Here is an 18,185-nt window from a genome sequence, read left to right as displayed (position 1 = left end):
ATACATGGAAACTAGTAGTCACCAGGTGGCATGATGTCATTTGAATAATGATAACTGATCACTGTGCTCTCCATTCATTGTTAGCAACTTTAGCATTATTGGTTGAACCATTCTTTTAAAGGTTTGTAGGATCATTTTTCTCATATTTTATTCTTGTGTATTCCTCTGAGGTCCACTTAGGAAATGTGTGTGTTTAGGTATCTTATGTGTTTTTTATGACCATTTTCCATTTTTAAAAGGTTGTTTTTTTTTTCAATACATTGGGTTTTGTGACATCATAAAATCAATTACATCAAAATGAGTTTTTTTTTCTGTAAGTTAGTTTCCATAAATGGACTGTATGCACCATGTTTTGAAACGTTAACAATGTTTACAATTTAAAACTATTAATTTATTTCAAAAAGCAAGGAAAAATCAGTTTTCCATGATACTGGCTCTTTAAGGGTTTACGTTTTTATGGCATTTGGCAGACAGTCTTATCCAGAGCGACTTACAATTTGTTCATTTTTACACATGTAGGCAAAGGTGGCGTTAGGAGTCTTGCCCAAGGACTCTTATTGGTCTAGTGTAGGGTGCTTGAACCCCCCATCTCCAGCATAGAAGACAGAGGTCTTACCCACTACACCACACCAATCTTTCACGTTTCATGTATTTTGTCATGTACTATGCATTTTGGAATGAAACACAACGTGTTTGAAGTGTATTTCACATGTAAAACTGTACATGCTCATGAAAGTGGGTCTTTTGTGAAGCCCAATACAGTTTCTAACTGGCCACGTTCGCCACGGCCTGCTGCACTTTGTTAAAGAGAAAGACTCGCTCTTTTCAATAATTAACTTGTTTAATAATGTGTGTCCCCTTGAGCGGTCATGCAAAAAGAGAAGGAACATTAAGAGCAGGGATTCACCTTGCCTGAAGTTAAGGAAAGTTAAAGTTTGTCCTGCATGTGCAGATCTCACTCTGTGGCCGGGCTTCCGTGGCAGCGTGTGCTGACTTGCTGCAGGAGGAGGAAGCTCTTGCACAGAGTGAGAATCTGGCAGAGACTTGCCTTTTTGTCAGAAGTGATGAAACTTTGCTGTTCTGCGTGAACACACCTGCTGAACAGGTTTCAGAGTGTGTGTATGTGTGGTGGGGGTTGACTCTCACCCACACACCGTCCTGTGTGTTTTGACAGGGAGGCCTTTCCACCAGATTTTCTCCTGTGATGTAAAAAGACGGATTTAAGATGCAGCGTGTTTCAACAGGCCCTCTCAGTCTTCACAATCTCTTTTTTTTTGTTCACATTCCTGCAGTTTTTTTTTTGAGCAAATCCTTTTCCTCAGAATCATATAATTAATATGACGCATGTGTAGTTTTATTAATCATGAAACAAATGTGAAAAAAGTGAATCCAACTGTGAATATTTAGCAAAAGTCTTCAGCTGAATCAGAACTGGAATCAGAATATGAATTATGAATTAGAATTGGAATCAAAATCAGAATCGCAAGTAGAATTGGAACTGAAATTGGGATAGGGATTGGAATTTGAAGCTTCAGAATCATATAATTAATACAGTTCACAGATTTCAGTTTTATTAAGTATGAAAGTATGTGAAAAAGGGATGAATTCAACTGTGAATATTTAGTAAAAGTCTTCTGGCTGAATCAGAATTAGAATTAGAACGAGAACTGGAATTACAGTTGGAATTGGGATAGGGATTGGAATTTTAATCCTTTCTGGCTGAATCAGATTAGAAACATGAAGTCAGAATGAGCATAGGAAAAGGAATAGGAATCGGAATCGGAATCGGAATCAGAACCGATGTGTGTGCCAAATATTTTTCACTCAAGGAATTAGTCAACATTAAATAAACAAACAAACAAACAAACAAATAAATAAATAAATAAATAAATTATAGCTGTCGACTGACACATAATCCATTCAGCTGAGGGACATAAAGCTGAACTTGTTCCATGTTGTCTTGCCGACTGAGTCTTGCTAAACAGCAGCTCATCTGTATGTTTTAAAGGGGAATTCCACCAGTTTTTCTAAATTTCTGCATAATTCAGTGGTTGAGATATAAACAAAGTCATTCAGAGTGGTTTGGTGTGAAATGATTCATTGTAGAAAAACTTACTCTCAGGTTTCTTTACAGTGGTGCTGATAGGAACCAGGAATCACAATGTCTACAACACAAATACAGCCATTATATTTACTATCTAAAACCACCAGTGAACCTACACGTGCCTTCTGAGGTTTTATATGTGAAGCGCTTCATATACCTGGCTTGTAACCAAGATGCGAATTACAGGGGATCCTTAAGGGTCCTGGAACCCCTAATTAAATTCTTGGACCCCCTGAATATCTCCAAATCAAAATTCTGGGGGTCCCTGAAAATGAATTTATTCTGACGTTATGCTGTCTGTTAGGGAAAAGTACATGTTCATATACAAATTCAGTGAAGCTCATTGCTGCTTCACTCACAGTCAGCGAACTTCTGTCTTTAATATTCCTGACTAACTAGAGAGGCAGCACTGGTCTGCCTTCGGGTGGCGCAGTAGCAAATGCTTCACCCAGTTGGTCTTTCATAGACTAGAAACTGTAACTATGGCCGGGATACTTCTGAAAAAACTTGAGCACTGTGGCTTTGAGGGTTTTGGGGTACTACAAGCCGGTGCTTCACATCATAGTTATATTTAGACCCCATCCCATTTCTTCCTTTTCCCCCTACCCCTTGTTTTCGAGTGTCACCCTAACCTCTTGCAACTGAGTTACAAGGAGTAGTGGTTGAAATCTTCCCTATGAAACAGGACCCTCAAATAAAAAGAGCATTACTTCATTAACAGCTACTAGCGCTGCTCTTTAGGCGACCCTGCCAGTCAGCAGTGACAACAGAGGAGGGTAAAGTTCAGCTCCTCACTGCTGGGCTTTAGTTACATTTAGGGAGTCATATGCTTTCAAAGAGGATATCCCCCCAATTATTTATTATCGCCCACCTCTAATTCTTTGGTGATACAAAGCTGAAGCACTTCAGGCGTCAGAACTGCTGACTATTTAAGGTGGCTAGCTAGCTACCGAGACATTAGCATGCTATTAGCGATTTTTTTATGCTTGTTACAAAGAAAACAACCATAATTCATTGAAACAACATTAAACTAAGATAAAGCAATGATTATCGTAATTTTTAAACAGAGAAAATTCTCACATTTGTGGGTTTCTTTGGTCTCTTGTTCAGCCATATTGCCAGTTTTTCTTTTTTTCTCATATCACTCTGTTTGGAGTCTCTGAATAACCTCCGTTTGGAGGACCACGTAGCCCTAACACTTTGCCCTACCCCTCTATCTCAACAAGAATCAGGACACCCTACCCCTAGACGTGAGCGTGCAGAACAGAGGGCTAAGGGCTAAGTGGCAGGGGCGAGGGGTGAAATGGGATTGGGCCTTAATGTCCCCTCAGGTGGGATTGGCTCTGGAAGACTGTAGAACAGCGTCAGACCCAACCTGACTCTGACTACACTCTTAAAAATAAAGATTCCAGAAGGGATTCTCTGGAGCGACACCACAGGAAGAACCGATTTTTGGTTTCCTTAATTTTTCAACGGATTGTCCTTTAAAAAAACATTTTTTGTAAGTGAGGTTGGAAAATGGTCTTGTAAAAATAAATTCTGGCTGTTTTTGTATATAAACCCACACAGATATAAGTGCAGCATATGAGTTCTTCAAGCCTGAGGTGCTGTTAATTTTATACAGTAACAATGGAACATGGTTTGTTGTTTGTGGTTTGTTTTTCGTTCATTTTTTTTGTCTTTATTCTGAATAGTTTTTGATTTTGATTCTTGTTTATTGACTATTAGTCACATCCACCCATTTCATAATCTACTGCCTCAGACCTCTGCAGTCTTAGTGACAGCAGTAAGGAGACTCTGTCATCACACTGATGGGTTTTCCTCCATTTAACTCGTCTGATTCACACACATCGTGATGAGCTGGGTGTGTGTTAGAGCAGGAAAACAAGAAACTCCACAGCAGCCCTGCACAACCTGAATAACATCAATTACACTGCACACAGTACTGCAGTGGATACTTTATTCTTTCACTCTTGGTACAAATGAAAAAAGGCTCTGAAAAATGTCTTTGTTATGTATCAGCTTGACATTACACTGAGGTAAATGTAGCTTTTCAATGAGGTAAAAGTAAAAAAAAAACATATACAACTCCATTTCCAAAAAAGTTGGGACGCTGTGCAAAATGTAAATAAAAACAAAATGCAATGTGCAAATCATTTAAACCCGATATTCAACTGAAAATAGTACAAAGACAAAAAATCAAATGTTGAAACTAAGAAATTTTATTGTTTTTTGAAAAATATATTCACATTTTGAATTTAATGCCAACAACACATTCCAAAAAAGTCGGCATGGTGGCATGTTTACCACTGTGTTTCATCACCTCTTCTTTCAAATGTTATCAGTGGTGACAGGTCTAGACTCTTTTAATACGGTGCAATGCTGTTGTAACACCTACAGAATGTGGTTTGATATTGTTTTGCTGAAATAATCAAGGTCTTCCCTGAAAAAGACATTGTCTGGATGGCAGCATATGTTGTCAAAACATGTATATATCATTCAGCGTTAATGGTGCCTTCACAGATGTGCACGTCAGCCATGCCATGTGCACTAATGCACCCCTACACCATCATGAATACTGGCTTTTGAACTGTGCACTGATAACAAGCTGAGTGGTCTTTAGCCCAGAGGACACAGTGTCCATGATTTCCGAAAAAGAATCTCAATTGTTGATTTGTCGGACCACAAGGCACTTTTCCACTTCCCCTCTGTTCATTTCAAATGAACTCGGGCCCAGAGAAGGTGGCAGCATTTCTGGATCCTGTTTATGTACAGTTTCTTCTTTGTGCTTTAGAGTTTTAACTTGCATTTGTGGATGCAGTGATGAACTGTGTTCACAGACAGTGTTTTTCAGAAGTGTTTCTGAGCCCATGCAGTGATTTCCACTACAGAATCATGTCTGCCCAAAGATCACGGCCAGCAAATACTGGTTTTCAGCCTTGTCCCTTGCATAGATTTCTCTGGATTCTCTGAATCTTTTAATGTTATGTACCGTAGATGATGAAAAGCAAAAGTTCTTTGCTATTTTACATTGAAAAACGTTATTCTTGAATTGTTGCACTATTTGCTCGCGCAGTGTTTCGCAGAGTGGTGAACCCCACCTCATCTTTACTTCTGAAAGACTCTGAGATGCTCTTTTATACCCAATCATGTTACTGACCTGTTGCTAATCAACGACCAGGTGTTTTTTTCAGCATTTCACATCTTTACCAGCCTTATGTTGCCCCCCTCCCAACTTTTTTGGAACATGTTGTTGACATCAAATTCAAAATGGGTATATATTTTTCAAAAAACAATACAATTTCTCAGTTTCAACATTTGATATGTTGTGTTTGTACTATTTTAAATGAAATATTCAAACAATTTGCACATCATTGCATTTTGTTTTTATTTACATTTTGCACAACTTTTTTGGAACTGGGGTTGTATTTGTTATTTTCAAACAATCCTTTTATTTTAGCATATTTCTGGAAATGATCTTCAGTGTTAGATTGTTGAATTGTGCTCTCTGTTCAGTACAGGATGGTGCCCTGCATAACCCTCTGGCATTACTTCAGCTATGTAATATACACCAGTGAGCTAAAACATTATGACCTCCTGCCTAATATGCTGTTGGTCCTCCGTGTGCTGCCAGAACAGCTCCAACCCACTGAGGCCTGGACCTCTGAAGGTGCCCTGTGGCATCTAACCAAGACATTAGCAGCAGATAAGTTCTGTAAGTTGTGAGGTGAAGCCAGTGCTGATCAGACTTCCAGCACATCCCGTAGACGCTGGATCGGATTGAGATCTGGGAGATTTGGAGGCCTTGAACTCTTCATGATGTTCCTCAAACCATTCCTGAACAATGTGTGCAGTGTGGCAGGGTGCAATATCCATTAACATGAGGGAAAACCATCTCTAAAGAACATTTATGTGCACGGTTAGAAATAAAGGTTCTGTTCAGGTACATTTTTCGTTCATCAAGGTACAAACAATGTAAATGTTCCCTCAAAGGTCCAACAGTGGTTTTAAGGTCCAATTCTGTACCTTAAATATGTTTTTCCAGGTGAAAAGTTTGTATTTTACCTTTTCATAACCGAATGTTTTAAAAACAGAACAGTAAAATAAAAGCCTGGAGACGAGACGGGGTGTGTGGAGTCAGTACAGCTTAGAAAATATCATTTCAATGGATTGTGGTTCAGTTATGTTCCCTGACTAAAGGTACTGAGATGGACCCTTGAGGGTTCCACCCCAGTGACAAGAGGGGGACTGCCCCAGTGACGGATTACTACCTTTATTTCTGAGAGTGTATGATAGATTCACATTTGCCTTAGGCTGTACGAGTTGATGAGGTGAGCATTTAAACTTACGAAACATGGATGCTGCACCCATCCTCGTCTCTTGCTTCCCGTGATTATCCCACAATTATCGTATTTTCTCAGGATATTTTTTCCTATTGGCTGTTCCTCCATCAGGTCTAATCCTTTAAAGTTTTGAAATGACTGGTTTGATGTATTACCTCTGTTTTACTGTCCTCTGAGTGGATTAACTGATGAAAATAACAATTAATACAAATTCAAAATGTAACTCATGTAAGCTGTAAGCTGTAAAATGCAACATCGGCTATAAAAGAAAACAATGAAGATTTCTTAGGAAATCTTAAGGAATTAATTAAGATTATTTTAAGAGAATATTGTAAAACTTCTTACGTGAGAATTGCATTTAATAACATTCTTATGAACCTCTTAATGTTTGTCTTAAGAACCTTTGCGAGTTTTTTCTTAAGAAAGCTTTCGTGAATCCGGCCCCTGACTCCAAAAATGAATCTGAGATATCCTGACCGATAAATCATTTCAGACACTTGCTATAAAATTCTCTGTTATAAAGCCTGTGGAGGATTTCTCACGATTACTTCCTTCTCATATTGAAGTGTGCTGTATGAAAATAAAAGACCACCCTTAACACAGCCTGGATTTTATTATTTAACACTGTCTAGATCAAGAGTGCCCAACCTTTTTGTCTCAGGGCACTAAAGTACAATGCTTGTGCAAAGAGCAAACAATATAAAAATGAACGGGTAGGTTTAAAAAGGAATTTTATAACATTACAAACTTAAAAGGAACTGAAGTTATATGTAGTTTTGTTCTCTCAGTGGGTGAGAGGGTGGGGTTGGGGTCACCTTCTCATGGGCCAAATCATATATACGGGCCAACTTTGGCCTACAGGGCCCACTTTAGGCTGGCTGCTCGAGATTTTTCTTCTCACTCTTATTCACAGAGCTACGAATGTTTGTCAGTAGCAGCTGCTCTACAAGCTGTTGGTAACGCTGTACAAAACTGAATGAGATTGAGGCTCTAAAGCGCAGTCCCTGCCTGTAGGGGGCGCCCTGAGGCTCAGACGCCCCTCTGAACACCCCACAGCAGCCTGACTCTGAATGACAGCAGCAGCCTGTCCATCATTATCCACTCTGTAAAGCACAGAGATCAGCTCAGTTTACAGTTTTGGTTTAAAGCAATTTTAGAGAAACAGACTCTTAACGTGTCTTATTGTAGCTTCCAAATGACAGTGTGGATTTGGTTTTTGAAACAAACAACAACAACAACAACAACAACAATAATAATAGCAATAGTAGTAATTACGGCCTAATTAACACAAAAACAATCACTGCATAACTACAATCTGCAGTAAAGGAGAAAATTGTATTACATTGCATAAATATTTTACTATGTATTTTACAACAACAACAACAACAACAATAATAATAATAATAATAATAACAATAATAATATTAAAGGATGTAGTACTACAGTCTTAAATATATAGTTTATATAGGTTATGTGCACAGTGCCATAGAAGAACCACTTTTGGTTCCCTTTTGAGAACCATTTTAGCGCATAAGATGTAAAGAACTTAAATAACTTTTTGAAACAAACAACAACAACAACAATAATAACAGTATCAGTAGTAGTAATTATAGCCTAATTAACTTAAAAACAATTAGTGCATAACTACAATTTGCAGTTAAGGAGAAAGTTGTATTACAATGCATTTATATTTTACGACAACAAGACTAATATTAATAGTAATAATAATGATAATATTAATAATAATAGAAGTAGTAATTCAGTCTTAAATATAAAGAGTTATGTGCACGGTGCCATAGAAGAACCACTTTTGGTTCCCTTTGGAGAACCATTTTAGTGCATAAGATGTGAAGAACTTAAATAACTTTTTTCATTAACACCCACAGTGTAAAAGTTCTAAGAAAAATGCTTGAATTGGTAAAAAAAAACCTTCACACTGTCATATGAAGATACTTTAAGCCTTTAAAAGGTTCTTCACAATCACAAATCTTCAAATAGGCAAAAGTGGTTCCGCCATGGCCCCACTCAGAGAACCCTATGAGGTCCTTTTTTAAAGGGTGGAGTTGCAGTAAAGGAGAAGGAAACAACAACAACAACACTGATAACACAAAGAAGACAAATAATAATAATAATAAGAAGAAAAACAACAAAAATATCAGTAATAACAGCAGTAAAAGAGGATAACAGTGTACTGGATAAGTATTTTACTGATATTTCACTTCAGTGCTTGTTAACCGTCACATCAAATTTTAGTGCTGCAACACAAACCCATCAAACTTTAGCAGCAGGCAGACAGTAAACGGCCGAGCCGTTATCACCAGGAATAGACGCAGTGGAGGAGCAGCCGAGACATTAACTTCAGTGACATGCTGACCAAATGACGACGCTCCCCCCTGGGGCAGCAGGGTGGGTGGTCTCTTTGCCTGGGGCAGATTCGGCCGTGGGGCACGGCGGGGGCTTAAGAGCTCATTATTGATCCTAAAAACGTGCTCTAAAACTAACATTTGCATAAAAGTATAAGGTGTTCCAAAAAAATCGGGAGAATTCAAATTAATGGATTTCTATTTATGCATCACAAGTGGTCCTTAATTGGATATGAGGGCTGGTTTAACTTTTTCAGCATCAAATCATCTTTTTTCATTAATAATTTCTAAAAGTTATTGAATTCCTATGTCTATATATCTAGGTCCCTGACTCACAGTTTATTCTGAACTTTAATTTTTAATTGACTAATTTATTCATTTTTTATTTCGTTTTATTTTTTATAAGAACTAGATTGACCGATCGCTGTGTAGATATAAGGCTCTAGTTAGCCTAGTCATTGTTTCAGCACGGAGAGTTTATAGAGAGGCTGTGCCGACTGGACAAAAGGGGGACGAAAGTACAAAAGTAACTTTTCAATTCGATTCTTCATGCCCCTACAGTTATAAGGGTTTATAATCGCTCCCTGGTTCAGCGTTTGGGAAAAGACACCCAGGCTGAGTCTTTACAAAATGATTTCTCAATGCAGAGGGGAAGGAGGATTAGCATTACAATTATGGGAACAGCATGGAGCTCAGCGGAGAGAGAAAAACCATTTATTTCTCCATTTTTAAAGAGCGGCGCCTTTGAAGTGCAGAGCTGTGTTTGTATTTTGTTGAATGAGAGCACGTCATGAGTAAAGACTAGCGTATATGCAGCATGAATATAAAATAAAGTGATTTTTTTAGCTGAGAGTTATTGATGGCTTCATGCAACAGCAGCGCAAGACCTACAGTGAAATATATATATGATATGTTTACACCAAACCACTCTGAATGACTCTGTTTACATCTGATCTACTGAATATATATCATATCGCTGTTGTCGGAAGAAAAAACTTGTATTTCCAAAATGGTAACTTTACAGGAAAAAGAAAAAACCTACTTTACCTTTAATGTAAGTCAATGGAACCAGAATTTTTTTCAAGCAATTTTGGGCTCTTTTTTTTGGTCCATTCTTCATGAGATTTACACACAATATAAAGTGCAACATGAGTTTTCAAATTATGTCAAAAACTGAAAAACGACAAAAATGGAGATACAAGGTTTTCTTCCGACTGCAGCGATATATGTCACTGTAGGTCTTACACTGCTGTTTATTAAATGGGTTTAATAACATTCTGTTAAGTTGGTTCAACTCCTGGACAGGTCTACTGTGTTCACACCTCTCACTTTGGAACAGTATTACTTTATTTTAGACCAAAAAGATACAAAACGAGAAGAATAGAGCCAAACAAACTTCACTTCCTAAGCTGACAGATGGTAAATGTGCTAAGAGGTTGCACTGTAGGTCTATAGGGAACTCAGAACTCAAGTTTGTTCCTGCTAGCAACTTTTACTTCTAATCTTAGTTTAGTCGCAGTTTCAGCTCTTTTACTCAATATAGCTTTAGCCTGCTCTAGGGCTGTATGACTATACGCCCCATAGAAGCCAGTAGAAGCTCTTTTTGTGCCTTATCTTTTTTTGAAGCGCACATTTCAAAATCAAACCACAGATATTGTTTTAAAACACTCCGAAAAGTAAGACTGGTTCATGAAGACAACTGCTGGACTACTCCTTTAAAGGGGAACCCCGCTGACTTTTAAAAGATTCTACATAATTAAGTGGTTGAGATGTAAACAGAGTCATTCAGAGTGGTTTGGTGTGAAATGCTCCGCTCTAGACTTTCCATCTTAAACTTGCTGAGTCAGAGTTGTTCACAGTGAAGGTGACAGGAACCAGACGTCTGAAGAGTTTAACACCTCTGAAAGCTCCCTCACAGAAAGTTATTACATGAAATAGTTATGAATGTGCTGCTTGATGTCTGACACTTGGTTTAATGATAGTTTTGTGTTAAGGATTTGACTTAAAATGTATTTTGATCCATCCAGAGGTAAGTGCAGGGTGTTGTAAGGCACAATAGTCCCCAAAGAAAACTTTTTAGATTTATGACTATTTTACTTTCATCAACATTGCATGTAATGCTCAGAAGATACGTGTGGATTCACTAGTTGTTTTGGATAGTAAGTAAAATGGCTGTATTTGTGTTGTAGACATGGTGACCCCTGGTTTCCTATCAGTACCATTGTAAAGAAATCTAGTCTGTGCAATTAAACATTCACACCAAACCACTCTGAATGATTGTGTTTACGTCTCAGCCACTGATTTGTTCAGGAATTTTGAAAAGTGGGAGGAATTCCCCTTTAATGTCATGGTCGTAATCAACAGTGGATAATATGCATATCTACCTATCTGTCTATCTATCTATCTATCTATATATATATATATATATATTATCTACATAAATGTGTATATATATATATATATATATATATGTATATATATACATATATATATATATATGTATATATATATAAACAAATATTCTTTGTTGCTTCAAAGTTGGATTTTAATTGTATAATCATTTGGTTAAAACGTAATATTATGCTTGAAAATGCTATTTACTTGAAATATGATACTTTCTTTTGGCTCACTTGGCAACTTCACCACAGAAAAAACTTGTGGTCTCTTTAAACCCTCTCACTTGGCTCCGCCCCCTTCGAGTCAACGGTCACGTGACGGCAGCGGCCCGTGAAACTTATCGCTCGTTTGAACCGATTCAGTCCAAACGAATCTAGTTTTGTAGCGTCTAATTACATCTGTGTTTTAGGCGAAATACTTCAAATAAAAGCCTAATTAATATACAATCACAGTATGTAACATACAGTATCTAGTAAGTTGCTGGGACTTACTAGATACTGTATTAAGAACAACTTGGCTTACATTTTTTCTTGATAGAATCCAGCAAACTTACTCTTTCTGTTTGGGTTTTGTGCTTTTTGAGTTCAACTACATTAAATGTTCTGCATAATTCATTGGTTGAGGTGTAAACAGAGTCATTCAGAGTGGTTTGGTGTTGAATGGTTCACTGTGGAGAAATTTACAGACTCTGATTTCTTTACAGTGGTGCTGATAGGAACCAGGGGTCACAATATCTACAACACAAATATGGCCATTTTATTTATTATCCAAAACCACCAGTGAACCTACACGTGTCTTCTGAGTTTTCATATTTTCGTTTGATTTCATTCCCATTTTCATATGGAATGATGATGATGATAAAATAGTCATAAATCTGAAAAAAAAAAATCTTTTTGCCATGCATGTATTCCTCCAGCAAGAATAGATTAAAGCAAATGGAATAAGATACATTTTAAGGCAAAACCTTAGCATAAAACAATGTGTCAGACATCATCAGGCAGCACATATCTAACCAATTCATGTAACCATTTTCTTTGAGGGAGCTTTTAAAGGTGGATGTCTGGTTCCTATCACCACCACTGTAAACTATTTTGACTCGGCAGGTTTCTCTAGAACGGATCATTTCACACCAAACCACTCTCAATGGCTTTGTTTGTATCTTAATCATTTAATTATGAGGATTTTTTTGAAAAATCGATGGAGTATCCCTTTAAATAGTAGCTACATTAGTGCAGTACAGTCACTGAATCACTCAGTAGGTGTGCAGACATTTAACTCACCTGCTGGATCGAAAGTCGCTGTGGGAGATGATAAAATATATTCGAGTAATCTTCATAATCATTTCATATCAGAAGGATAAAGCTGACCTGACGTTTGAATCAGGGAATCTGGCGTTCGATTCACAGTTCGAAAGAATCGGTTCGTTGAACTGATCCGAACTTCCCTAAAGTCCTGCCCAGAAAGTTGGAGGCGAAGTTGGGAGAGAGAAAAAAAAACAGAAGGAAAAAAAAAGTTTAGCGGAGTGAGTGCGCAGTGATTTCCTAACTCGCGCTACACTCGCTTCCAATGTCTCGGGAAACTTTTATCACGCTTGAAACTTTATTTTTTAGAAAATAAGTCACTTTCGGCTTTTGGAAGGATTTTCGCAGAGTTACCGTTGGGGTAGATATGCGCGTGACCGCTTTACTCAGCGCGTCCTCGCGAAGCAGAAACAAAAAACCGTTGGCTGAGTTTTTGGCTGTTTGTTTGTTTTTCTGCTTTTGACTCGGATAACTAAGCTAACTGACAAGAACCTGAGGAGATTTGTGTCCTGTGTACACTCGCTTTTTGGAGTTTACGGTGACTTTCCACCGTTTCTGAACGGCGTCAACGCTAGAGTGACTTTTTTTCCTCCCAGGACTCTTTATTTTTCTTGGTTTTTAATCTTTGGCAGTCATGGATCCGAGCCAGCACAACCCTCCTGCCGGCCACCAGATCGTCCACGTCCGGGGGGATTCAGAGACGGATCTGGAGGCTCTTTTCAACGCCGTGATGAACCCCAAAAACGCAGCCGTGCCCCCCTCCGTGCCTATGAGGATGAGAAAACTTCCAGACTCCTTCTTCAAACCTCCAGAGCCAAAGTCCCACTCCAGACAAGTAGGTTAAGATACAGCAAAGAGCACCACACAAACCTCCAGAGACTCTCTGTAAAGTTTAAACCAACCCATCAACTTGGCTTCTTTTTCGAATTTCCCGTTCCACCTTAAACGGTGCAGCAGTTAACCTACATTCTGCCGCCTGCACCATTTAAGGTGGAACGGGGAGTTAGAAAAAGAAGCTGGCGAATAAGCAGCCAGCTCATCTCTCTCACTAAAACTTCTGCTTCGTCTTTTTTAATTTAACGTTTTAATGCTTTTCACCCTCACTTGGAACCTTTTTTTGCCTGATTTAACCCCAAATTTGTCATTTGTGGTGTTTATTTTATACGTTTTAATGAAAAAAAAATCGTATGCCTGAGTTCACAGCCACATAAATAGCCTGTGTTACATAAATGTGCTTCGTAAACGCGTTTAAACGCTTAGTATTCGCACTATTTTGAATTGTGGCTCATTTCAGATGTTTTATGGCCTTAAACAAGTCCTACAAAAGGAGAAAGATTGAACACGCAGCAGGAGTGAAGTTTATAGTTAGCTAACTTTTCTACTGTCCCTTCTTTTTTTTTTCGTGTGCGCATGCGCAGCGGCGCCTCTCCTCTCCCCTCCTTCCTCACCCTGAGCTGAGATTTGCCCCGGGACAGGCCTCCAGTTTCCTCTCTTTACTCCTCCTTAGTTTAGCACACCACACTAGGCCACATCAGGAGAGCTTTGCTTTCAGATTTGTACCCATTTCCTCAAGAACTTAAAGCTCCTTTACTAGTGTTTAAAGCTCAGAGTGGATTGAAACCTTTCAGTGTTTTCATAACTTTATTCCATATCTGGTTTTTGGTCCATCAAGTGCTGGACATTCCTACTGTAAAACATAAGAACATGTAATGAATTCAGCCTTTTTTTCTTTTTCCCTATCTTTGTTCTTTTTCTTTCAGTTGCACTTATTTTATATGTTTATATATATTTGAAGCATCTTAACTTGCATTTTTATGTATGTATAAAAGTTGTCTACATATTATTATCAATATTATTATTATTATTAGTAGTAGTAGTAGTAGTAGTAGTAGTACTGGTAGTATTAGTATTAGTATTGTCAGTGGTAGTATCTTCTTAAAGTGGGCCCATAATCAAACATTAAAATGCACAGTAAAGATGTATATGAAGCTCTTTATTCTGTAGTGCTTTAAAACTCTACTTCTGTATTGTTTTGTGCACATTTGTCATGCATCAGGGTTTGGCTTTGCCGTTACCTGCTTATAATGATGTAATGATCCAGCTCTAATGTATCTATTCTTCTTCCCATCCTGATCTACTGGAACAGTCGTGTGACTCAGGCTGTTCCGTGAGTCACTGACTTAACCAACCGTACTCCCCTTTTTTTGTCCTTCTCGAAAGCTGCCTTTAATGCATTTGCCAAATATTGAGTCTGTTTTCCGCCTCTGTGTTTAAACTCTGTGGCAGACATGGCTTTTTTTCAATTAAACTTTTTCACAAAAAATCCCAAATACTTTTACATCCCTTATATCCTTTATGTTAAAATGTGCAGTGAAAAAATAGACATAAATTAACTAGTTACTCCAGTGTAATACATAGCTAGCTACATTAGATTACAGGTGGTTACTGTTATCTCATGGCCTATTTTACTATGATTACCATGTTATGTTGTGTTATGTTGCACTACAAGCAATTCTGTGATATTTTTAGCCTGATCTATTACTTTTCTTCCCTCCTGTATCATCTACCATTTTCTGCTAGTATCGTATGGACACTGATAGCAGATATTGTGTCCGTGCTGTTTTGATAGGGATAAAAGTACAAAATTAACTTTTCTGATTGATTCTTGGCCCTATTTTAGTTATAAGGGTTCATAATCTGATGCTATTAATCTTTTTTTCAGGTCAGCAAACAAACACTGCTTAGATATATGACTCTAAATACCCTAATTATTGCTTTAGCACAGAGAATTTTGGACAAGCTTTCAGCTTTTCGATTTCAGTTAATCAATCAGTGGATTGAATTTGAATTGTCGGTGAAGAGAAGTTGGTGGCAGGCAGGCATAACAACACACGACAGTGCAACACAGTGCAGTTCTGTGATGTACAAGATATTCCAGTCCACTCCAGGGTTCATAATCACTTGCGATTGATCTTTCGCCCCCTCCAGGCTAGCACAGACGCAGGCACGGCCGGCACCCTCACTCCACAGCATGTCCGAGCACACTCCTCACCGGCCTCCCTGCAGCTGGGCGCCGTTTCGCCAGGCGCGCTGAACGCCATGACCCCCGCGGGCACCTCCCCTCAGCATCTCCGCCAGCCCTCGTACGAGATACCTGATGACGTACCCCTGCCTCCAGGCTGGGAGATGGCCAAGACCGCTTCGGGCCAGAGATACTTTCTAAAGTGAGTTGTTTAAGGCGCTTTCTTTTATCTGACCTACAGCCAAAACTCTTTCTTTTAGGGATCTCTAACTTTGTGCGTTTGAAGTTTTTTTTTTTCCCCTTCACTGACAATCTGAGTAGGTTACGTTTTGTTCACCACGTAGGTATGTGTTCCCTGTAGATTTTAACTCGAAGAAATTTACTGATAGGAATTTTGATTTGCTGCTGGGATAACCGAGCCGTAGCTCAGAAGCAATAATACTCTGTGAATGAGTTGCACGGTCTGTGTGTATGTTAAGAAGTGCGGGCAGAAGTGTGAGTCATCGGTGTTCCCAGAGCTGACCTCTGCCTGACATCTGGGAGAGGTTTTGTTTTGAAACGCAAAGATTCAGCTTCTTCTTTGACATCGATTTCTTCAGTGGAGGGGAATTTCACTGATTTCACAAAATTTCTGCTTAAGTAAATTGTTAGGATGTAAACACAAATTATTAATGTCAGTCAGAGCGCTACCAGAACCTACCAGCATCAGAATTGCTCACAGTGGCGGTGACCGCTGTGTAAGCCTATAAAAGCTACCTCAGAGCAAGTTATTACACAAAATAGTAACAGATATGTTGTCTGACGCCTAAGATGATAGTTTTGATATGAGGTTTTGGCCTTAAACATATTATTTAAGCTCTTTTCATAGTGGGAAGGTGCATACAGGGTGCCCAAAAAGTCTTTTTTCTGATTTACGTCTATTTTAACATTACATACAGTCTAAAAATTTTAGGTGTGGTTCACTGATCATTTTGAATAATAAATAAAATGTCTGTTTCCATTATGTTTACATGGCTGTGTTTACATCCTGACCCTTGGTCACCACTGTGAAGAAATCTGAGTCAGTAAGTTTCTCTATAGCACCTTCGATTTCATGTCAAACCACCCTGAATGACTTTGTTTACATCTCAGCAATTCAATTGGTGGAAAAGCATTTTATATGTTGATAAAATCACTTTTTTTTAAACATAATTTAACAGAATGTCCCACTAACTAGTGCTGCTAACCATTACTTTGCCAAATACAGAAATATAAAAACATATGTCACGGAAAAGATAAAGTGGCTTGGTTCAGCTCTAAGCTGTGCGCTGCATTGGTTAATATGCTAGTAATGTCACAGCCATGATAACACACTTCTTCTCATGTTCAGTTGCTTAAATAAGTAATACAACTAGAATGGCACGTCTGCCTACCCTTTACGGCTTAGTGGAGTAAAACTAGTACAGTGACTTTTCCGGGAGTTAAAGGGCAGCCAGCCTGCTGTGCTCAGTGTATAGGTGACTGATAGTGTTATAGCATGTGTTGATTTGAATCACACGTTAAATGGTCTGAGTGCAGGTTGGAATACACACAGTGCTTCAAATAAGACGGTCTCCTTTAATCTGTGTAAACACAGAGCCTCTCTCGGATGAGTCCGCACTGTGCTGTAAGCCTCTGTGCTCAGGGCTCCCCTGGGTGTGTGTGTGTGTGTGTGTGTGTATGTGTGTGTGTGTGTGTGTTTGTGCGCCTGTGTGGATCATGTTTCAGACAGGAACAAAGGGCCAGTGTAGCAGGGGAGAGTGAGTGGAGGACAGGGAGGCCTGCTAAACTCATCTGCCTGATTTCAGGGCCTCGGCCACAAGAGCAAGACTAAACCTACTTTAGTTTCAGTGGAGACCTTCTGTTGTTTCCTAGCTGGTCAGCTTTTACCACTGATGAGCTAGTTAGTAAATGGTTTGCTGAAAAGCCACATTTCCCCTTTACTCCAAGTGTAGTTAGTCGGCCAAGACACGCTTGGTGTCTGAAGTGTGCTTCTTTAGTTTTGGTCTGAAGCTGTGTGACGTAGATATCCATCACTTTTTAGCTACATCAGTAGCTTCAAAGCTAAACTACTCCTTAAAAGTCTGTTGTTTTCTAGTTAAGATTGATGGTTGCACTTTTGAGGGGTGGTTTGCCCAAAAAGTTTGCGCAGCCCACCCCAGATGACCTCAGATGTTGTCAGTCAGCCAGAAAGACACGTTTGGTGTCTGACGCTTGCTTGTTTAGTTTTGTTCTTTGAGCTACAAGGCTAAAGTGACCCAAAGGATTTTGGGTAATATAGATGTCCGTTACTTGTTAGCTACATTAGCCTCATAGCTCCGCAACAAAACTAAAGAATCAAGCATGTCTTGGCTGATCGACTACATATGGAGTAAGAGTGAAATTGTGTTTAGTTTCTGTTGTTTTCTATCTAAAAACTGGTGGTTGCATTACATCATTGACTGTCATTGCTGCTGCAACTATTAGTGAAACTCTTTTAACCCTTAAAAGTTGCTGAGAACATTTATTCTACATAAACAGTGAGAGTTTGAAAGTTTCTAGACGCTGAAGATTTTTTTTTCCACTCCAAGTGATGCTCCCCTTTAATTATATAATTATATCTTCTTGTGCGTAAAAAAGCCTTTGGGGTTTTAAAAT

General features: G+C 38.7%; 1 protein-coding gene across 1 annotated transcript in view; it reads left to right on the top strand.

The window, feature by feature from the left end:
• Positions 1 to 12,670: 12,670 nt before the first annotated feature.
• The window catches only part of yap1 (Yes1 associated transcriptional regulator), a 46,201-nt gene continuing 40,686 nt past the window's right edge, over positions 12,671 to 18,185 (top strand). The window contains exons 1-2 of the mRNA XM_036584865.1: positions 12,671 to 13,343; positions 15,497 to 15,732. Of these exons, the coding sequence (XP_036440758.1) occupies positions 13,143 to 13,343; positions 15,497 to 15,732 (437 nt within the window). The 5' untranslated portion in view covers positions 12,671 to 13,142. The remainder of the gene's footprint in view (positions 13,344 to 15,496; positions 15,733 to 18,185) is intronic.

This window comes from Colossoma macropomum, unplaced genomic scaffold (assembly GCF_904425465.1).
Source record: "Colossoma macropomum unplaced genomic scaffold, Colossoma_macropomum, whole genome shotgun sequence".
In the NCBI taxonomy this organism is placed as follows: Eukaryota; Metazoa; Chordata; class Actinopteri; order Characiformes; family Serrasalmidae; genus Colossoma; species Colossoma macropomum.
Note: the sequence above shows the minus strand (reverse complement) of the source record. Positions and strands in the feature narration are given on the sequence as shown.